Below are 24130 nucleotides of genomic sequence, written 5' to 3'. Positions count from 1 at the left end.
TATATATACAAATGTAATTAAATGGAGAAATAAACAAATCCGAAGACAACGAGCAGTTGTGTCCTTAAACGCTGTGAACTAATCTAAAGTGGATCCCACCTACGAGGTGAACCTATTGTATGTTTAACTAGTTAAACAATACCACAGCGTTATAGCAACCTCAGATAACCCGTCAGTCGAAGTTCTTATTCTAGCTTAAGATGCCCCCCAAAGTTTTTCACCAGCACCCCATAATATATGCCAATGTGCTGCATACACATACGTAGTTTACATGTTACTGTGCGAATCATAAGTTACATACTGATCGTCATCAACGAGTGCCTGTGGTCGCCCGATATCCAAGCCTACTACTCTGCCTCACTAGAAAATCTCAAAAACCAGCCATTTCGCATAGATAGCGAGCTACGTTGGGTAGATGATGTTATTTGTCAAGTCGAGCCGTTGAACTCTGAGGACGCTGTGGAAGCCCTATCCATACGAGCAACGAGTGCATTTGAGGGATACGCAGAGCTTCTTCCGTTCCATCGGGGTCGAATTAGATCACGCGTTTTTTTTTTTACTAGTAACTAGTTATCATTAAGTTCCATCGTCACCGATGGAAATAACGGTAGTAGCAATGGCGCCCACTGATCGAGCCGGCCTAGAGGTTGGAGACCTGAAGCTGACAATCTCTAAGCTGCAGTTCTCGCTATAACAATATTAGATTTACTAAAGACATGTTCGATGTCCCCTGCTGTTTGGATGGTTGCATTGTTTCAAGCAGCAGTAGAGATTGCCTTTGTTATAGAATTGTTGTACCGTTATCATAGAAGTAGACTTAAGGTAATAGAAGAAAGTAACACCTTAAATAATCTTATTGTTGCCAAGCGTGGGCTTCACACCGCGATTCTATTCAGATGAAGTCGATGGAAGTGCCGAGTGCCCGTATCGTATCGAATGTCTAAGAGCATAGATAGAAAAACAGCATGGCTGTTCCATTGTTTGTCTCGCTGCTTCATATTTAATGGCGCTGCTAAGTCACGAGAAAGGTAGATGCCTCACAAAACCTTAATGTTACTGAGTTATCAATAGAATAATTATATAATTAAAGTATAGCAACTTCGTAGAAAACGCTGTCTCATGAAACGATGATTCACCGCAAGCGAGAACATTTCAATCAGCTTCATGGCTTTTCTTTCTTTCTACATTTGTCTGTCCTCACAAAGCTTATCGCAGTCATGCTAGTGTTTCCGAAAATCAGAACCATGTCGTGCCTTAAAAGTCACTCTGACTTGGCATGAGCTATATATTATAAAAATGAAACATGCAAATCCACTTTGTTTCGGTCAACAAATTAACATACCTTGTCATGATGAATCCATCCCGCTACGGTGGCCGTTAATACCAGTGACAATTTCAAGTTTCGACAAAAGAAAGGTAACGTCTCATAGTAGTTACTCATATGGATCCGTAAGGCAGAGCGGCATATGGTGTCGGGCACAGCGGATATTTATATCTATATATACATGCCCAATTGCCTTCGATCTATATTGTTAATGTGATAGAAACTGTAGAGGTGAGCATGTTGTTGGAGCAAATGAGTCTACGTAAGTTACGATGAAACTGACAGCCATAGCTGCAGCAGTGGTGAGGTTCCTGAGAACGAAGGCATCGTTGACTAAGTTACTTCATTTGGTTCAATACAGATAACAAGATTACAGCAGACACATGCCCCGGCAAAGAGTTAATGAGTGGCAAACAATAAAAGAAAACGAACGGCAAAGGAGAAAATTTAATTGCAGTAGTCGACTTGGTCGTCCCAGGTGTTTGTCCTGCTGCTAGGACTAGATGACACGTGGACATATCATTACGATCGCAATCGGCTACGAACTTAAATATTTAACAGGAGCTCCAATAGCTAGCACGCATGTATACAGTGTTACGCTCAATTTTGGTACATATCGATATCGATCGACGCTCCGTCCGGTACAGCTTCACACTGGCACAGGTTTTACTCGAATTGACACAAACTGTTGTACTAGAATCAAAAACCTATTTTCCTCCCCTAACGCCGGGGAGTAGCGGACGAGCTTATCACTCTCACACTGCGCGTCCCGTCCCGATATGTTTGTTATATCTATTGGAGTTGGCTGACTTCAGCGAGCCTTTCTGTCCCAGCATCCCCGATGACGCCGTGGCCGTTCCTTCCTTCTTTCTATTACTGCTACTGGTGGTATAGGAGAAAAAGAGATCAACGATTACCGACAGCGGCGGTTGCCTGCGCGTTATTCGTGGGGGTATTGTTTGGGCTGATGCTCCACCCAGACGGGCCAGCCAGTGAGTGAATACTCGGGCGGCAATCTGCCAGACAGCGCAACTTAGGCGCGGCCGCAGTGCGGTGTGCCGCCCGCCGTTGTTGTGTCGTGTAGCACGACGAAGGACAGACAACACTGTGTTAGCAGGCAAGCAGAAGGCCGGAGAGGAAAAGTTGTAGTCAGTTCATCGTTCTAGCAGCTGTGGCCGCACTCAGCATCGCAGGGCAGCAAGACTTACAGGTTATATGCTGCTAGGCGACGCCGCCGCTCTAGCAGCAGTATCAACAGCGGCGCAAGCAACGGCGATTGTATAGAGTTCCTCGGTGTGCCTTAAAGGGCCTGCGAGTCCTGGCCGCGAATAAACGTACAACAGACGTTAACAGAACAACGGGACAAAAAGTCGCGGCGACAAACCTGCCGTGAATGACGACAGTTGTTTCACTGGTCGAAATGATGGGAAATATTATCAGCATTATCACAACATTAAACAAAAATAGCAACAGCAACCCGATCTGTATCTACATGGTAAGCAGCCGTTTATACATTCGGCGGCTTTCCTACCGCTCTGACCGCTTCTCCCGGTATGGTTCGTGGCTGCTTGTCGGACTGCAGAGGCGGCTGTGACTCTTCCTTGTCACCGACAACGATAACTTACCTCCCTGTGTCGCTTTTTCGCGCGCTCAATGCGTACTCCTTTGAAAATCGCTCTTGGTGATGATTAGATCATGAAGCTCTGACGATAGAGTTTTGTTTGTTAACTTGCCTGCTCCTATTAATGATACTCATACTTCAGCTGAAATCGTCCAGTCTTTACCGGAACGCCTGCCGAGCTCTATCAGTGACAGCGGCATCATAATGCTAAACAGGAAACTTGGCTCGATAGAACACCAAACTCTTTTGATTGGAGCTCATATATTACGCTATTGCTGTAAAAGCTTGCATGGGACACAGGTGGGCGCCGCCACAGCTTCCCAACAACGAGCAGCTACTGCTGATACGAACGACTTCGCAGAACGCTTATCGACGATAACAATGAAAAATTTAACCGTTGGTGTGGCACAGACTGTTGGTGCCAAAAACGGTCATAATTAAGTGGCCATTATTAGCGTGACATATATATATATATATATATATATATATATATATATGTCGCCTACCAAATATATATATATCTGCGTATTACGAGCGAATTCGGCGGACTTTGAAATTTAGTAAAACTATGCGATCCTAGCAGACGAAATTTGCCTGGTAAATACTCCACTGCTTTAAAATCTTGGTAGTGAGAGCTGGCTGAGTTTACTCCGGGCGAGATTAGTTAAAAGCAGTTTCGAAAATCAAGGCCCGCTAACACAGTTTTTGTTCCTTAAAGGTGATGACACTGCGGGAATTTATCGAAGATTGGTGAAGACATGAGGCGAGGAGATCTTAAAAGGGAACACAGTACTTGAATCATACAAACGTTTGAAGAACGCAGACTGGCGCATTGAGGAAATGACCAGTGTCGCGACCCGAAAGACAAGAGCGTATTGTCGCATTCGAAAGGGCTTTTCACGAAAGCAAAGCTGGGAGTCTTAAGGCTCTGCCAAAACTGTTATTCAAATGTAACGTGTTAAACAATCATAACCCATAACATCCTGAAAATGCGGAAACTAAATTTAAAAAAAAAAACAAGCACCCCCTCCCCCCAGATTAACTTGAACCCTGTTGCAAATGCGTGTTGAGTTTTCTACGTGCAATTTGCGCAATTTTGATCAACAAGAAAAACCGCCTTGAGCATGTGGCTGCCATCTACATGGCATGATTCAATCTCCATCGCTAACCGAAGAAAAGTCAGACGAGTAAACAGTATTGCCCTGCAGCAACGTTCGTCGAATCCGATGACGGTGTTGAGCAGGTTCGGACGTAAGGTGATAGTAGTTCCTGTCATAAATATCAGAACCATCTGCTAATATGAGGTGCTTGACGAAAATAGAACAATACATACGGTCCGCTATCTCGGTTTTTTCAAGGGGCTTATGGATCGTTGGCACAGTAACCAAAAGCACACAGTCTGGTTACTTGACGACAATGCCAGGCCTCATCGCCATACCTCAAATACTCCTGGACTGGATAAAAGGACGAGAGGAAAGTATGCAACGTTAACTTCAACCCTCTCATTCTTTCGACCTAAGGCCACTTCAATGGTTAAGGCGAACTTCTCACGCCCTGGAAAAACTGCTAACGAGCAAGCATATCCTACTATCAATTTACTTCGAGAAGTCATAGATTGAGAAATCTATATCGATATATGACTGTATCAATTGTCGGAACGCTTCGAACATCAAGGCTATACATGAAACTGTTCTTCACATATAGCCTTAATGCAGGCTTTTCATGCTATGCAGCCAGCTAATACTCACCAAAAGATCACTTACCTTCTCTATAATATTTAGTAAATGAACCAATGAAATGAAATGAATTAGTAAAGGATTAATAAATATTAAATGTAATGAAATGAAATAATTATCACCAGTTACCTTTGAAAGGTGGGGGTAATGATTTATATACAACTACTGTTCATCGTTAGTTTCTACTTAATAAGCAACTATTAGCAACAGGCGTGAGACGTATACAAGAGATGAACGGCCGTTTCCATCGTCCGAACAGGCCGAGAATGGCGTTCTATACAAAATCGACCGCTGATTACGAAATCAACAGAGAACTCGGTCCGTTTGCAAACACGCTGATTAGGACAAAACTATTATGCCCTTCATACCACACATATCTCAGAAGTGAGTACATAATCTTGGATTTAATCGTGTTTCACTGAGACACACTATTGATATAAAATAGTCATTACGATGTACGTATATTCCGGAAAAATGAAATTTCTTTTTTAATTTAAAATTCCCGCCTTTTACCTAAGCTGAACGGGTCGGTTGGCGACTGTCTACAAAAAAGCCGTTACTTCTATTCGAAAGTATATGCGTAACTGTGGAGTGCTAGAAGATCATGAAAAGCAACGATCCTCCTAAGGATAGTAGGGTGGACGTTACTTATCATACGTCTCCTGAAATATTGAATGAAAAACGTGGTCGGCGATTGCCTATTGTAAGCCATTCGATTGGGCAACGGATGAACAGTGAAGGGAAAAATGCTCTCATAGAGGTGCAAAATACAACGAGCACTATACCCATCAAGTATCTGTACAGTTAACTTTGCTCAGTTGATAAATAATTCCTTCGGTTATATATATATATTATTATATTACTGAAAAAAGAAACAATTATGTTTCTGCCAGGAGCGATCAATGCGTAGACAATCTTGAATAGCTATCTTCCGCCAATTGCTTGTGGATCGTCGATAAGAAATTCAATGAGACGATGGACATTTCTCTAAGGTACGTCATCAGATGTCTCTTATCGTGATTTAATTTGTAGAAAGGTCAAATTGGTTTCAATCAAAATCGGCGTACCACATAGAGCCGTGTATGCATGCAGCTGATCCCGTAAAAGCGCGGTCGATTCGAAAATAGACGTTAATGTATACCAGTCTAAGAGTAAGATATTGACGGTGGGTTAAAACCAGCCATAATCGAAATGCACGTACTGAATAGAACTTAAACCCTCAACATTAGAGTACTGTTAAAATCAGGTCTCTCCATGTCTTCAAACGCTGCTAGAAGTTAATCACCCCAAATTACGAGTACTATCCCGTTCTTCGAAAGCAGTTTGCAGTAATGTCGTCGTAGCAGCAAGTATTGTGGATCTTTTGCGAACGGGTATGCTGGCCGCTGCAGCAAAGACTGCTTTGTGGTCTGTTTGTTTCATTTCTGCACGATACAATGATGCGTCAGGCGGCTATAGATTCTATCAATTATAGACGGCAGCGAATTGTGTAGGGATTATTTAATCGTCACCACCTGCATTATCTATATGATAAGCGAAACGCTAACGCGAAGTCATGCAGAGCATTGCAACATTTACTCTACCGTACATCTTTGCTGCATGTGGGATTGCCCAAAACGTGCACTTGGTAACGGATAATAACGAAGTATCTAGACACAATATCTAGTTTAACGTTTTTCAAGAACGTTGTTACAGCGGCCGGGGTAGCCAGGTGGCAGTTTGCAGTCTTTATCGGTTGTACGGCGTCTTGGAGCACACGTGACGCTTGTGAAATACTGGTCACCTACACAGATAGCGCTATTCTGAGCCAACCTCAATGCTAGCGACCGAGTTCCTGTATCTCTCATTGACTCTGCCATAGCGTGTGACGAAGCTTCGATTCACACCACATGATTTGGTTTAATGCTTTTAGTACTGGTAACATGTAGATTTATAGAGATTATTGTGTCTGTTTTCCATGTTTCACGTCTCGTAATTGAGCTCTTAGGTATTTTTTTTAGACGGCTAGCGTTCGGCATGAAACGAAACGTGTTTATGCCAGAATTTCAAGCTAGGTCATCATGTGTTCCTAAGTTTAGCAGGCAGACACGTTACCCACCACACTATAACAGGGTCAGGAGATACCGTATCTAGTATGATTTGTGCGGCGATCACCATGGTATTCTCGTAGGATAAGCAGAAATATCGGCATAGTGGCAAACAAAACCCAGCATACCCAATCAAACTTCGAACTACCGGAGCTATTTTATATATACGGAATGATATTCTTCGTAATGTTAGGTTGGCCAGTTTCGTTTGCTTGAGTCAGCGATGCTTAGAATAAAGGGAAATCTATACAAACAAGCACACGTAAATATATAAACGTGCTTATAAAGGGCAACCCACAGATTCGAGAGGCTGAGCAACTTCTGCAGATACAACATCACTGCTACTAAGTTGTCTTTCGCGTATGTATGCCATGTAAACAGAACGCTCACAGCATTACTAATTCTACTAGATACAAAGATGCAAGATGGCTCCTGCGGGGCTCTGGTGATCGGTGCGTGGTGCTGCCACTTCTACAGATGGGGTTTAGACGGGGAATGAGTGCTAAGGGGCTTCACGACTTTTGCTGGTGTCCAGGATCGTTGTAGTCGTCGTCCACATCCAACAGTACACAAATCGTAGTGTTGATGATTATAGTAATGGCAGCAGCAGTAAGCGCTGCTCGTGTCTGTGCAGGTGCTTCCAGCTCCACTACCTTCTTCCTATCTTGCTGAGCTAGTAACAGCTGTGGTTCCTTGCTGATAAAAATAACACCCGCTACCCAGGTCGGTTGGCCGAGAGCCAAACCCAAAATATCTCTGGGATGCCTTAGATCTCCCTCTCTCGCTCTTTCTCTCTCCGTTTAGCGAAAACGAACCAATTCCGTTGCTCAGCCTCCCGTGGACTGAATCTCGTCCTCAACCGGCTTGCTCCTTCATTTTCCTGCCTGCTGGTTCTCCGTCGGAAATCTCGACATGGCGGCCTTTTGCCACTGCCGCCGAAAACGACGCCACAAACTACAAGCTTCAGCGGACTCGACGACCTCGACTGCTGCTTCTCGCCACTGCTGCCAGCCATATTCTCCTGCTTCACCTGAAGGGGATATCTTCATTGGAGAAGCTGCCTTCGTCGGATGGTAACATTTGCACCGGTGGCGCAAAGGATACGGGAAGGGACCGGCTTTCTTAAGCGTCCCTTTGCTTGTAGCCCCTGGACGCCCAGCCTAGCAGCACGCACTACTAGGCAGATGCAGGACACCATCACAAGCGTGGCGCACACGCTGCGTAATGCTAGCAGTACGCTCCATCGGGTTAATATCTATGTGCATGTGCGTGCGCGTGGCCAGTGGATAACGCGGCAAAGACCCCTGAAACGGGGTCGGGGTCCTGTGTGCAGCGATACGAGCAACGGCATCGATGAGTCGTTACTGCTCGCTGGCTAGAAGAGAGGAGATATTTTTCAAGCAGTTGCCATCCGCTGTCGACCGCAACCAGTGCCCATTTCTCCAAGGCGAAACGAACGTGAAGAAGCTACGAGGGAGGAGACACCTGAATGCTTCGCTTCTTTTTTTCACTCGCCCTTTTCTTTCTCTCTCGCTGTTTCGCTTCCCCTTGTTTACCTTAGCTGGGCTCCTCTGGCGCTCATGAACCCAGCGGGCCCGTGACGCCAGCCAGTCACCTTAGCTAGCAACCTAGCTAAGCAACCCGACCGGTAACTGCAAGTCCGCTAAAAATAATCATGCCTAAATTAGAATAGAAACCAGCCGGCGCAGGGAGGTAGGGTCAGGCAGCAGGATGATAGGACCTAGTCAGATTGTATTCGCCCCCGTACAAGCTCTAAACAGGCAAGCGTGTTAGAGAATGTCCCAGGGAGCACGGCATCTATAGTGATAGCAAAAGCATTGGTGTCACTCCGCGCTGCCGTTTCTGGCGGACGCGCGGCAACGCCCAATGCTAACTAGTGAACGAAGTAAAATGCGATATTCAAAGTTGATCCCCGCTAAAGCGGCGAGTTTCCAAAGGGAGCAAAGAAAATGGGAAGCAATACTGGATGTAGAAGTAAGAGTAACGAGGCCCAAGCCTCGAGGCCGAAAGCAAGTGGTCAATGGAAATTTGCGAAAATTCGTTTAGCAATAAATAGAAATCAATTTGCTACCATCGCAATGTCGGCGGTTGTTGGCTTTTCCGTTTATTTGTTGCGCCCCTCTGATTGCTGGTTCACTGTTTTTTGAAGGCGTTATAGGCACCCACTGCACCTTCGCCAGGGCGTCGGCAGAGTAACGCTTGTCACTGTTTGAAAGATAGAAGCAGGAACCGAGTAGATTCCGCTGTACAATGACAATGCAACGTTGGAGACGCATTAGAATGTTCGGAAACATAGGAATCTCAGAATCAAACGTACAGGCGTAAAGCACATACATACGCATACGGAGAGACTGATATGGAAATGCAAAGAAATTTATCGGCCAATGCCGCCAGCAGTTCACAGCAATGATTCTTTGAGGCGTTTTAGGCCTTTGTTTTTGTTGAAATACTCAGGGTTGGCAACGATGGCTTGACAGGCCGGTAGACTGAGCAGTCGGCGTGTTAATCGGCTGGTAGAGGAACGAGTACTTCTGGCTGATGGACCGGGGTGTGTAGTGAAAGTGGCAAACATAGCACCTACAATACTGCTGTAAGTTATAGCTGCTGTGGTAGGCAAAAGCGGGCTTGCTCGCAGATTCACGACATGTAGCAATATTAGGATGAAGGAAGAAAGCGTGCATAAACAATCCGCATCTGGAGCCATTACTTATACACACCACATTCAGTTTTCGCATGGCGAACATGGTGGCACTGTGCAAACAACTGAGGTATTATCGTCACAATTAGTATATACAATAAGTTTGTTCTAAACTGATGCTTCACTTCATGCTGAACTGAGGCATAGCCTGCTTCCGTACATTTTAGTAGTTAACTATACCTTCTTTTAACATGGTGCACTTTAGTCTTTCCGATTCCTAGCGTTCTTTAACTCCCCTCGATTTCTCCACCTCGTTACACGGGGAACGTCTGAACATATTCAAGGCGTGCCAAAAAAAGGTACCGATGCTTGACCAAAAGCCTAGGGACTGCATACAACTGCTCGTTGTATGATCGTGATGTTATTATCCGTGTTACTATATCTGGACGAAATGGGTTAATTTCGCTGTCCAGTGGCTAGCCAGTCCCCCATGCATCATCATATACTGTCAACCACCATCTAGTAGCCTTCGGTCGCTCACTCTATAAGGAGCCCAAATTCTGTAAACATACAACAAAGCTGTAACTGGACTTTATTGCTGTTCGAATTCACATGCATGCGGCCGAAGACATAGAGATCGCGGCAGGCCCGCGCAAAGGAGTTTTTCGCAGAGACTGCCTTCTGATCGCTGCCCGTTTTAACCTCGTCGTAATAGAAGTCCACCAGCAGCTTGTCGACTGGCAAGACCTGCTGAGCATGGACAGTCACCAGTCGACAAGGACAACTGCTGCTCTGACTAGCGAGCAGGTAACGGACATGGAAGCACGACGGCCACGTAGCTATTAACTTCAACAGTCTGCTAGGCTGCGTAAGTTTACCTGGTTAAACTTCTTCGCCGTCCAAGGAACCCCTGGTCCGGGTCCTAGTATCAGTGAACTGTCGATAGCCGTGGCTGTTTGAGCAAACAGCCAAGGTAATTTTAGACTTTGCTGCCGTCCGAGTTCCAGGTAGCCTTGATTCGCGAGGGTCCAATCTCTCCCAACTGCCGCTTGGTGCACGGCTGTTGCCTCTGCCTCTACGGCCGCCGGCGCCCTCACCACCAAAGCCGCTTCCGCCACGGCCTCTGCTGCGTGCGCCGATGCACTGCACTATCGACTACCCAACCAAGCCATACTAGTCCAGGCTGAAGTCCTGCTGGCGGGGCCATCCAGCCTCGGCACAGATATGGTTGAAATCTCAATGCTGCCGCCGGTGGCAATGTTCGCTGTCTTGCTCTCCATCCCGAACACGGTCGCAGCCCCCTACACAGACACGAAAAGGAGAGAGCTGCTACGAGCAAAAGCTATCGTCGTCCCGCCCACAAGCCGTACCGATCAGAAGCTACTTACGTCCGGACTAAAGCTGTCCGAGACTGCCCAAGAGACTGGCAAGACGGAGGGGCAACAGCGCCGAAACCAGCTTGAGGTAGTAGATCGTCTTGAGCAAAATCAAACCGAGCAGGCCGACCACTGGAAAGTATATTAGGGCCAAAACTGAAAGGTGGGCTAATAGCCTTTAGCACGAGCAACTACGGCCGATAAACCGCTAAAGGCTAGCCATGGCCAGACCAAAAGAGGCCATGAGGAAATTTCCTATGCAGTTCGGCAGTTGTGCTGCCCTGTCAATATCGTCCATCCTCAATACATATACTTTTCTTAGGCTACCTTTGTGCTGCGTATTTCCTGCCGTCTGTTACAGTGGTCCGGGGCTGTACCTGTTACGTGGCTCTGGACACTTATATAAGAAGTCAATTGGGATCTAACTGTGTTGGATCATGGAGACCGTGTGCGAATGACAAAGAAGCAGTGCAGTAATATATATTTCGGATATTCGCACACTCGTGGAAAGTGTCGGCAAGCGTTGTGCTGTATCGGTCTTGAAACGCCGTTCGTCATCACGACGTATAAAAGATGAATGGAAAGGGTAAAGAGTCACTTTAATATAATAATTATGTATTAATAACGGTTATTTTTTTCGTTATGACAGACAAGCATCGACGTGCAACAGGTGTTGCTATTACGTACGTACGGAGCGCTTGTACATTTGTATGTATTGAACCGAAAGTAAATATAAGCGCGAAGTTTTTGTTGTATTCGATATCGTCTAGGAGTGAAACTTGTTCCACTTGACAGAAGTTAAGCGAGGTTCAAAGCTGAAGTGTTTACTGAATTCGTTTAGGGGTATTCATCCATCAGATAATGCTTTTTCTTCGAAACCAAACTTGTATAAGCTAGCTATTGCTAGCTATGCGACGGATCAACACAGAAATTAGTCTAGCTATATATATATATATATGTAGCAGCGCATACTCATATCAGTTATTGATGTTCGCATAAAGGCATCCTTAGAGTTTTTTCTAATTTCTAATCTACAAATCAGTGCAAGCTTCACATTTTGATATAAACCCACAAATCTATTTGAAAACCCATTTATCTAAGGGGCTTATGTGCGTCATGCCGCTTAATTTAGGCGGCCAACTTTTAGTTTAGCTTCGCTTGGTTTTCCAATCATAGAAGAAAAAAACACACGGTACTCTCGGCCATTCGGACTATTTGCGGGATACAGTTCGAGAACCAACACGACTTGCACTTTGCTCTGGATAACCATTTGGACAAAGTGGTGGCGTTTCCTATTCACCAGTTTCCTCTGAGCGCGTCCCCAGACGAATCTGCTACCTTAAGGCCAAGTACGAACTTCCTATAACGTTGTCCGTACAATATGACGCGGCTAAAATGTATTCAACTTTATTCACTACAAAAACAGAAACAACATTCGTTGCTACAGTGACTTAAAAGACACGTGTGCTTTTTCTGTGTCCCTGATACGTCTCAGCCTTTGTCCTACTTTCTGTTTTTCCCCTGTTCTCTAGACATGCTCCTTTCCTTCATTGTCTTGGCCGTCTGCTTAACCGTCTGCTGCTCATTTTCACTCTTCCTCTCGTCTCTTCTGTTGGTCTTTTTGCCTAGCGTACCCTATTGTAACTAGCGGCTGGCGTAACCTAATTAGTGCATTACAATGCCCCTGGGCATGGTTAGCCGCGGCAGAAGAGATGCCGCCATCTAGGATCAGGAACGATTTATTGTGAGCATCATGCTGCTCCTGCTTCTGCTATGACGCGCATGACTGATTTGGCTTTGCCTTTCGCTGCTGTTGCCTCAGCCCTAACCTACATCGCCGTAGGAGTTGTCAAGCTAAATCAAATCTATAAGGATAGTCGCTTGAAAATCTATAAGGATAGATATGGGTAAACCTTTTGAGACCTACAGGGACCCCTAAGGGTCTGTAAGGCTGGAAGCTGATGGTTGACCGAACAAAACTTCAGAGTTTAGCTATCGAAGACTGCAGGAACGTATAGTACTTTGCCGCCAGTACGTATTGCTCCCTTTTTGTCCTTACGCAACAACACTATTTCACCGGTCGTTATCATTGGTTAGCGTGCACTACAGGCTGTACCGCTAGTACACTGCATGGCGGCAGGCCAAACGATCACTGTCGATATCATCTGGGGGAACGAGAGCTGGCATGCAGGAACAGGGCAAGTCAACAAAAGCGACGACTACTTAGCTGATAGCGTTCGAGCGGCACCAACGCCAATCGCAGCAGCTGTAGTTCTGCCAGGGCAGGTATCCAGCGACGGGCACAGAAGCTACAATGTCGTGTCGCCTTCACCGTCGCGCCATTGCTGCGCAATGCTAATCTTATACGGTGGCGTTCGCACAAGTTGTCACTTTTAACAGTAGCATGATAATGGTTTAGCCACGGCGTTGGTCTCAATAGCAGCGCTTTTGTGGCAGCGGTGATTAGAGGACGCGTTGGTAATCTCAAGCAACAGTAGCTGCTACAGGTGTGGCGGTAGTAATGGTGATAGCCACAGGGCAGTAGCATGCTTCATGTGTAGGAGCGGTAGAGGATTGGCAGACCGACGGAAGTTTCGGGATTGCCTGGTGGGACGACGGCATATTCTTCGAAGGAATGGAGACCCCGCTTGGATTATTAGGGAATAACCTGAAATAGGAGCCGCCCAACAACGCTGCAACCCAACACAGGCTGCGGTAACCGACTTGGCCGTACTCGGCTGCAGGCATCGTTTGGCATACTTGACACCTAAACTACCGCAGTGGTAATCTACAAGGGTTGTCATGAAGCTTGTATGCCTGTTCGTGCTTCTCTGTGGCTCTTGCTAGGCTTCGCTTTCTCTCTCTGTTTGACCGTGTATGGGGTAAGTCCTCTGATCGACTCACTTCTGCTAAAGAGAAGAGACGTCCGAAAGGTATATTTAGTGTAACGCCAGCTGTGCTAAAGTACCTTGAACAGAAGCAACCGTGACAGCGTGTTATAGTTGGCTCACCGCCGCCGTTGCTACTCCTAGGCCCTGGGGGCGACTGCCGTTGCTACAGCCACTAAGGACGTGGCGTCGTCGCAAAGGTTCTTAGTGTGGGTCTGTGCTAGAGGGCCTCCAAAGGCGCAGCCTTTCCGAACGCGTAAGAGAGAGAAATTAAAGACGAAAATTACAACGTCAGAAGGTACGGAAGAAAGTGACTCCGTTCTGCTAAACTTTAGCTAGGGTAAGGAATCATGAAGAAGCTGAGCATATAGGGCAAGTGGCGAGGAACATCGCTGAGATGTATTGAGAAGGCGGCGAAAGTTGTAAGCAGGGGGATGCGAAAATTGAAAAAAAACCCTTTCCTTTTCCCATGCCCAGCACTGATACCCCTCGCAGCGGTCATGCGGCCACTACTAAATAGGCGTCGCCGACATTTGCTGGACACAAGGCTTCCTAAGCAGGCTCCGTTCTGCTCTGCTTGCGGAAGCCGCACGAAGTCGCCGCTAGGCGTCTACAGGCACCTCCTGTTACCTGCTATATTTTAGCCCTAGTGGTGCTTGTCGTTGTAATTGTGTGGAGCTGTTCATCCACTGTTCATTCGTTTTTCGTCAAGGATGACCCAGCTTTGGTACACGCGAGGAACAGGGGGCAAATGCCGTAATCGGTAGACGTAGCCAGAGTCTGTTACTGCATCGAGTTAGATCTACTGAAGGCTGTTAAAGCAATCAGGAGATAACAGCAATAATAGCAGCAGCAGCAGCAGTCGTACGAACAATAAGATGCTCTAAATTCTGCACTGAAGTCCGCTGCGCTGGCTTCTGTAATGACGTTCGTGGACGCGAAGACAACGACTTCGTCTGAAGGGAACCTCCTTCTTCTTATTTTAGTTGCATACAAAAAGCAACCTTTTAGTTATTTAGGGATAATGTATGCTATATTAAATTTTAGATTTTATTGTATGAGCTCATCATATAATAGGAATGGATATTGATACTCGAGCTTATTTTACTGCGGTAGCCGTAATTATTACGGAGGTGGCTTTCACGCCGGCGCCCAGTCGACTCGCTGATGAATGACGGGCCTGGTTAGGACTGGGCTTGAGAATGGCCGCCTGGATTAAGCCTAATTAAACCGATTAATGGTTTGTACCTTTAAAGACGAGTGGAACGCGACAGAGCTAAAAGGTTACGCACAACAAATATGGTAAAACACGGTGAAAGGGACACAGCTAGCAAGCGTGCTGGTCGACTAACTACACAATGTTTAGACTATAGCGAGGCTGGTGGAAAGCGATGGCCGCGGCGGCCGCAGTAGCTACGCTCCAAACCTAACATAGCGAGATGCGAAATAAACAAATTCAGTATTTCGATTAAATTGACCCAATAGACTAGTGCTTGCACGAGTTTGGCTTAGTCGAAACCCCAAGTGAAATAACGACTCACATCAGCTTGCTCGCTAGTGACGAAAACGCACTGACAATGTACCTGTTCCAGCCACGACAACCCCAACAATAACCGTAGTATTAATGCGGGAGATAAACTCGTATATAGTTGATTCGGTCTGCTTGAAGATCGTCGCCATTGTCAAGCAACAATATCTTTCTCGTTCGTACGATATGTTGGCCGTCGAAAATGCCATACTAGCTATTACCGCTGGCTGCAACGATTTCGAAAATTATCGGTCACAATAGCAACGACGCTGCAGAAAACGCAACGACAGCGACGTTCGACGCATCTGTATGTAGCACAAGAACTCGCCGAAAAGCCGCTAAAAGCAAACAATGACAAGCGCAAAACTCGTCTGGACAACTGCAAAGGACAGATTCTTATTTATGGTTCGACAGAAAGGATGTATACGGGTAATTGCAAATATGGGGTGCAATGCGTACTTTAAAATGGGTTATATCTCTGGATTGCTGCTGAGACTATCTGTGGGTTATTAGCCGCGTTCATGCTGTTGAAAGATGACAGGTACGCGGAAGCCTGATGTCAACTCGATCGTTCAACCTGGTTGAAACAGCTCCAGCTGTTATCTAAGATGTCCAGTTAAATTTGACGCGTACTTCTGTACGTCGGTCGTTAGAAAAGGATAGGATTAGTGCATTGTTGTTACGTAACGTTTCAAAGCGTGTCCTTCACACGCTAAATCAGCGCGCAAGCTGCAGACGTAGCTCGACATTTATGGGCCCGCACGAACCTTTCCTAGACATGACACCTTGTCAACGACGAGCAATACTGCGACGATTTGAATGTATTTCCTGTAAGAATGTTCTCGTGACGCTGCCAGCGCATCAAATAACTTGACATCACAGTGAGATGACGTCTCAAAAAAGTTATAACTATTTTATTCACTTACGCTGTTAACGAGACCGCATCAAGAAATGGGGCCGACGAGGAGGTCATTGTCGACCAATAATAAGTTTTATGATAACTTTACATCCGCTTTTCTTGCTGCGTTAAGAAGTTCTACCACAGAAAATTTCTATTCCTGCTGCATCATGAATTCAACCCCACTAACCCACGCCTTTCGTCTTTTTCTATTTGCAGCTCAAAAATATACGGACAGATTCTACGGAACAGCGTACATTCACCAATGGACGCTTGGCTACCTGCAGTCCCATCCTATTCAATACCGTCTAAATCTATGAAATCATATGAAATGATAGAAAAGCAACCTTATTTGTCTCTGGCTTCCCGCCACTCCTGGCACCCTATCAAGAAAGCAGTTACTGCAGTAATACTTAATGACTATCGATACATTCATAGACATTGTTGCCCACGTTTAAATTGTGCAGTTACTAGCACAATGCACACACATATAGCGGACCGACTCGTGCGCCCATATCAGGCGCTTTGCCTTATTTCTCAGATGTGAGCTCTAGATGACGTATTATGAGTATTAGACCAAAAAAAAAGGCGCGTCGGCACGTTAACGAATTTCAACGGCAAGACCAAACATCACTTCGGCCTCGAGTTTCCGCTATGTCGTACTCAATTCTACTTTTCCATCATCAACGTCATTTGTCCGCTGTTACGTTTCCGTGCTATAGAGGCTGTTGTTGTTAGTGCTTATATCTGTACTGGCTAAGTTGTAGCAGCATCCGGTATCCTCATCAACGTTAACCGCCACGAGCATTAACTGTTTCCACACGGAGTTCATTCAATAGCTAGCTTCGTTTGTACGCGCGAGCTCCTTCCCTCAAAGGCTCACGTTAAGATGGCCATCAGTGAAAGACTTATATCTAGTATTACTGCTATCGTCTCGAAGGTAAATAGGTTCTTGTGCCTTCAAGGCCTAGCAAGATTGCGGTTTCACCTTGGCGCGATAGTATGAAGACTGACATAATTCACAGAAAACATGATCAGGAAAACTCGTACCAGTTCGAGAGCTAGTCATATGAACAGCTGACATAGACAGAAGTTACTGTTAAACACGTCTATATTTATTAGAGGTATTTAACAGTAATATCGAAAGACTTAATGATGATGGCCAGTGTAAGTTAATCTATTCGTTATCGAGTAAATAAACAGTAACTATCTACGTGACACTCTACTCGTAGCGAAAATGAGCTATGATGAGGTGTTTAATACATTGCCCAATTCGAGAATAATGAAGGGAACGAAGGCATGTTCAACCGGCTAGAGACTCGTCCCCGGAGTGAATCGGAGCGTTCTCACCTTAAACTATACGAAAATGCTCACTTTGTGTACCATTAAAAGATGTTTAGAGTTTGTAATGTGATTATCTTACATGTGACAATACTGACATCTTGAATCGGACAGAGACAACCATCCATAGTGATAATAACAAATACTAACCGCGGCCAACCATCCAATTCAAAGGAGGAACAGTATTTCCGGAATGATCGTCATCTATATGCGATGGGACTTACCTCCTCCTCGGTGTTGACGGAATCCATGCTCTGGCTGAGTGTCATTGGACTTTCAGTGGTTCCGTTTGCCGACATAACGTCGGCTGTTGTAACGACTGCTGGACGAGTTTCGCGTCGAAGAATGGACTTCGACAAGGTAGGCAAACGGGGTTCGGCGTCCGGTCGTTTTGTAGCTGCTGCTGCTGCTGCTACTGCTACTGCTACTACTACTACTACTGTTATTGCGTTTCGTCGTCTTCGACTTCGTGGCCGTAGTCGCTACCGATGTCGAACTTCTCGGTGGCCGCAGACAACAACGCTGGTGGCTGATCTTAATAACTAAATGAATGCTAACACAATTTGTACGATGCGCACATAAATCTCGGCCCACTTCCAGCAGCCGGGGGAAATTAGAACACACACACACACACAACACACACAGACACTAAGTAACTTTTTTGCTGGTCTTCCTAACGTTTGCCGTCGTTGCTTGTTTCACTCAGATTTCTCCGTCGTTGACGACGTCGACGTCGACGTCGTTGTTGTCCACAGTGCGCTCGCGCCTTGTGCCTCGGGTAGGCTAAATTAAGGTTGAAGCTCGTTTACGTCGAGGGCCCGTTGTTCACAGCGACGGGTGGACAACACCCCTTGAACGTTTCTCTTGCCGCTACTGACGTCACCGCCGCTCTTCTTTATCAAGTTGGCTGTGTTGTTTTTCTTGAAAGAAACTTTCGCTACTGTTTACGTTGCGTGTTCGTTCGCGTATTTCTTTCACGGTGCTACAACGTCAACAATTAGACTGACCGTGAATCGTCGACGGAAATGGTTACAATTTTGATGATGATCGCAGTAAACTAAAGGATGATCATGACGACGACGAGAACAACAATGGCCAATTGTAGTAAGCTGTGGGCAGGTGGTGACTTTTAGTTATTCTGTCTGTTCAGTCAACTCGTTGTCTCTCTGGCTGTCGCACGCTCCGTTGTTCAGTGGCGCGCGCGAGCAGACGACGTTTACAACAAACGATAGACTTTCAACAGCTGGCGGAACAACTGTAGTTGTTTGTGTAATTCGGGATCGATCGGTTAGCCGTTTCTGAAATGGGAAAGATGGCTGTCAACAATGCTTGCCTTTCTCGTTACCTAGGTTACTAACTGATCAATTCATCTTGGTCACTGGCTGACGGACTGCCTGATTCAACCGGAGAAGTGGGATTGTTTGCGTAGATTGCAAATATATATCAAAATAAAATCAACTAAGCATGAAGGCTCTGATCTCTGTGTCGCTGGCTTTCGTGCCTGCGGTGTCATTGTGACAGGTACGTTCGTGACTTCGAAAGAAGCCTAACATTTCGATAGATCCTGAATATTATTCGCAGGACGGGGTGACGATATGTTGTCGAGTGGGAATAATACGAAATAATGACTTTTCGCAGCTGCTTTTCGTATCTAATATCAATTTTGGGCATAAATACTTTTCATCAAAGTAGTTCGATGGTTAACGTAGCATACAACCCGATACGAATGTGTTCTTTTTGTAGTAATAGGACTCATGAAGGCTGCATATTGGTATTGTTTCGTGCGCAAATACTAAGGATTTGGTTTTTCAAACGGTAATGCTTCACGACATACAGATAACGTTTTTTTTTCGTTTGACGCCATCTCCCACAAGTCAATTAATTTAATAACAGTCGTAGTCTACAAAGTACACACACGCAGAATGTACATCCTATAAACTGTACAATCTGTTCGATAATTTTAATTGCTTACAGTAAAATTCGCATTGTCGTAGGCATAACTTGTTAATGTTCGCTACATAACCACTGCTTATAATGGCTGACTGGGTAAACGGATGTTTTTTCCTCCATCAACGAAAAAAGGCGTTCTGCATCGTTGACGGAGATAAGTGACCGGGCCGAATTTTAAGCTGAACGTAGTAACATGTCCAAACTTTACTTTGCGTCGAAACGTTTCGAGATAGGACCGAGCAGCATCAAACAGCCGCCATCAAAAGGGATCCCATCTAACCCAGCTTGCTTCTTGCTGTCTTTCGAGTGTAGGTATACAGTAATATTATTAGACGAAATGCAAAAACAGCATTGTCAACGAAGTCGGCAGCAAAGCACTGATGTCTGAGGTGTGGATCCAGTGACGGCGACAACAACAAGACGAGACGAGGCCGCACAAACGAAACGCTGTCAGACTCTTTTCTGAGTTTGGGAGCTCGCACTTCGTGCATTTATATAATGGACTCCTGGTCGAAACAGGAACTGCTCCGTTCACGGTCGGCTTGGGACATCTGGCACGATCACTGATGGCGACGAATGTGCTGGTGTTGCCTGTACGCCGGCAAAGCCACGGTTCGGTGAGGCAGAAACACCGGCATCGATAACGGACTTTAGCGGGGGGTAGTAACAACAACTTCACAATATTTATCCGGTGTTGCTATAAGCTGGTTAATGCCTTGCGGTCGAAAATTTCGTCGTTGTCCTATCGTTCGCGTGATTTTTTAGTAAACGGTTTCCTGGGCTGGCTGTTCACAAGGCCAAAGAGGACGTGACGTACTATCGAAAGAACGAAGGGCAAGAGACAGTTTCATGTGAGAAGTCATTTGGCAGTATAATAATGTGGCTGGCAATGTCTCGTTCAACGCTGAAAGTGAATGTTCGTTTGAGAGCTTCTTAGCCCTCCATTGAAACCATCTGATGCTACACGTTATTGAGGGAATATGAAGTATCGTACTGGTAACAGTTTATACAGTTTACAATAAATTGCGGAAGTCCGGGCTGGCAGCTTGTCGGTTTATATCGAGATGATTTTAAAGCGGGAAATGTATGAACCGGCGTGGCTTGTAATATTTGATCAACGTTTAAAGATACCAAAACAAAATGCAAATTGATTTGTCGTGCATTTGTATTACTGGAATGAAATACACATGATCAGGTCATACATATATTTAGCCACATCTAAATTGGTGGAACGTCCAACAAGGCTATAATATTGAACAAGGATCCAAATCTCTTATCCCTGTCCTCGTTTATCCAGCCAGGATTCGCTTAACGCAATCTATATTACCATCACATAGAGCATGTCCGGTAAATACAGGTTAAGATGATGCCCAATATCGGAAACAGCTAGGCGTTTATGTTTCTGGGCTTTGCAATACGATGTCTCCTTTTTCATGCCAGTTATTGGATCTGATTTGCAGGCGAGCAGCTAAATGCAATCCGAACGCATCTAAATTGCTCTGGCGGATCGCATCTGTCCTCCCAAGCCGTTTACCGGTCGACATAACTGTTGGCTCAGGTGTTCTGCCAGAGCTGCGGCAGTTTTTGCGGTAAGGAACAAAAGTATATGACAAACGATGCAGACACGGTAAGAGGAAATCTTTGTAAGTGGCTCATAACAGAGATGGAGGAACCCGCGTCCACATGGAACTGACTGACTGGCCTGCTGGTCTGCATCCTACCGACCTCTGAAAAGCCCATCGGGCCTGCTACCACCTTTGCTTCAACTCGACCCTGCGGCTATCGGACGCATCCGTCTCAAGTAACATCGAGCAATGAAGGGCAGGGTCTCTCCGATTTCGAAACGTCGACCCTCTGTTTCAGGCAGAAAAAATACAAGACGAAAGAAAAGCGGCCAGGGCCCCCGTTGAGCAAGTGAAGTCGGTTTTGGCGAGGGAGGAAGCCACCTTCGACCTCATGGTCGGCAGGTAACCGAACGAAAATACAGTGAAACATCCGAGAGGTCTGAACGATATCGATAAAGGAACCGACTGCGCAGAGCAGATGCATAGAACACTAAAACGTATCTTCCCATGTGGGGCCGCAGCTGCCACAGCTGCTGCTGGCCTGCCGCTCCTCCTGACTCCCGAGGGTAATCGTTTACGTGATCGGGCTGCTCGGCGTTTTGCAGCAGAAGCCAGTGACAGCAGAGACACGCTAGCGATCACAGTAAAAGTAGCGGCAACGTTTCTTGACTTCGAGGGCTTGTTTAGGGGGCAGCTTGTCTTGGGATAGCATCGTATTAAGACCCGAACTGCCAGGTGAACCGAACCGTCCAGGCACGCCGCAAAAAAGGCGAGGAGAGCAGGGAGGCACAAAGAGCTAACTAGTGCCAAGGGCCCGGGGAAGAGGTGGCGGCGACCTCGCATTCACCAGCTAGTTGCTTGGGGCAGACCACTGACCGACAGATCACCGCAGAAAGTATGGAAACCAAACGGACGCGAAAGATCGTTCCCTCCGTCTCGGAGGTTCTTCTTTTTCTATCCACGTTTTCTGTTTGAAAAGGAGGGCAAAACGGGACAGAGATCGCAATACTAGCAGTAGTGCCAGCACAAGAAACTGCGAAAACAACTACGCAGGGTTGTGCACCGTACGGCAGCTCAGTTTCTTTTAAGAGAGCTGCATGCAACTGTAGTCTTGGTCGTACTAGTGGGGGGCGAATGATGGTGATAGTGGCTGATTTTCGAAGCCACCTGTAAACGCGTGTATAGTAGACGCGTGTGGACTAGTGCGAGCACCTGCTATCACCTGCATCTATGAACACAATCACACGCACGCACAATGCACGCACTGCTGTAGTTGACAATGGGCCTTAGACGAAAAGTCGAAGGGAGGGTAGATAGGTCGGGCCTCATCTGCTTCTACTGGGTTTGCTCCAATTCGCTGTTTCAACCGCACAACGTGTACAGGGCATCTGTTGAGGGAACATAGATACAAGACTGATTGTACTATCACCGATATAGAGAAATCATCTGAGAGTGTATATAGGAGGCAATAGGCTTATCTAAAAAAATTTGGCCTGTAAGAGCCATGTTCCCTGTATAGATTCATTCCGACTGCGAATGTGTGTCGAGCAGGAAAAGGTTAGAAGACAAGAATCATTTAATATATATGATCCCGCTCAAAGGCATAAGATGTTCGTTGCGTGTTTTTCTTTTTCTATTTTCCATTGCTTTTACTAAAATAGATTGTGTGAACAAGTTTTAAAAATTACATCTTAGGTGTAGCATCAAAGACTTACCTCTGGCAAAAGGTCTAGCCGGACTTACATAATGTTTCTCTAACAGACATATAAAACGTTATGGTAATCACATATCATGGTGATGATCATTTGTCAACGCTAAGATTTGAACTAGCGGTGGTTGAATTGTTGCATGTATAGGTTGTATAGGTTGCACGAGATAGCTGATCAGACAATTGTTTGTGTAACACGGCGTCGGACACTAAAACGGGGGCAAACGAACCTCAGTTAGAGGAAGACATTAAGCAATCTTTATATCTATACACTACAATAGCTAATAGCTGAATAGAATAGCATTTCAAGTGGTGCGAAGTTTGTCAAATATATCAGCATAACGATAGCCCCTTAGAGCCAATGATGCGTCTGTGGAACTAACAACAAGATCACTCATTTCCCTATGGGACATCACTAGTGTTCTGCTTTGGGCCATGGCAAAAAGGGGAGGGAGACAAGGGAAAGAGAGAAAGGGAAATACAGAATAAGCAGCGTTCGGTGATGAATCGAAAAAACCCCTATGCCTTTGTCTATCTTGGTTAAGCTTGATTTCTGCCAAACGGATAATGGTAGATTCCATCGCAGTCGCATGGGTGGCATCATAAAGTTATGCCAGAGTGTCTCACATTTGCCGGCTGGCCTAGCTCGAACTAGCCAGGCCGACGACTAGCGAGAGAACGAGAGAACTCCACCCAGTCTCTCATAGACGATCCGGCCAAAGAAAGAGAACGCCGAGCAGGGCACTGAACAGCGAGAAGGCGACCCTAGTCAAGGGCTCGAAGTCATTCCGCCTCTGAGGGAAGCGCCAATGTGGTATGGAGTAACGGAGCAGCCAAATGGGGTTCATAGAGTTTAGTAGTTTTAGTCGTTGTCGTAGTAGTAGCAGTGTGCATGGTATAGGCTGTACTCGCTGCCAGACTGACGTTAACCAACAGGCAACAAGAGCTCGACAGTTCCGTGGTTGCCGTAGTCAACTCCGTCTAACGAACTCTCGAAAAATGCTCTTTTCTGGCAGCGAGGTTTCGAACTCTACCGACATAATAGAGAAAACAAGCAAAAGGAAAGCCATCGTCAAAGAGGCCATGGACTGTGCTTCGTACAAAGGACTGCATGCAATGTAGGACCAATTTTGCCCAGTTTTTTTTTTCATAGCGAAGTGCTGCCGTGTTCGTTTGAGCAGGGCTTTTTCTCTCATCTCGCACTACGTCAGACAGTTGGTTGGTCCATTGGAACATTGTACACATAGAACCAAGCCATCGGAACCAAGGTTAGGACCCGTACAATGATGGACATTTGGAAGAAAGAGAACGAGCTAGCCAGCTTGCTCGGGAAGTGACGAAAAAGCACAAATACACTTTGATAAGTCGCTTCTATAACTGTTGCTCATCATGTCTACTGCCAGGTACAGTGAATGAAGCTGAGGACCAGTAAGTCTTAACTGTCATTTT

At 45.8% G+C, this 24130-nt stretch overlaps 1 protein-coding gene across 1 annotated transcript in view; it reads right to left on the bottom strand.

The window, feature by feature from the left end:
• Positions 1 to 24130, bottom strand: part of LOC111262675 (protein couch potato) — a gene marked incomplete at its 3' end in the record, with an annotated part of 54805 nt that overhangs the window by 16529 nt on the left and 14146 nt on the right. The window contains 1 exon segment of the mRNA XM_086969277.1: positions 17683 to 18756. Within this exon segment, the coding sequence (XP_086825403.1) occupies positions 17683 to 17757 (75 nt within the window).

Source organism: Varroa jacobsoni, unplaced genomic scaffold (genome assembly GCF_002532875.2).
Source record: "Varroa jacobsoni isolate VJ856 unplaced genomic scaffold, vjacob_1.0 scaffold_690, whole genome shotgun sequence".
NCBI classification, from domain to species: domain Eukaryota; kingdom Metazoa; phylum Arthropoda; class Arachnida; order Mesostigmata; family Varroidae; genus Varroa; species Varroa jacobsoni.
The sequence above is the reverse complement of the archived record's forward strand: the minus strand, read 5'-3'. Positions and strand labels throughout refer to the sequence as shown.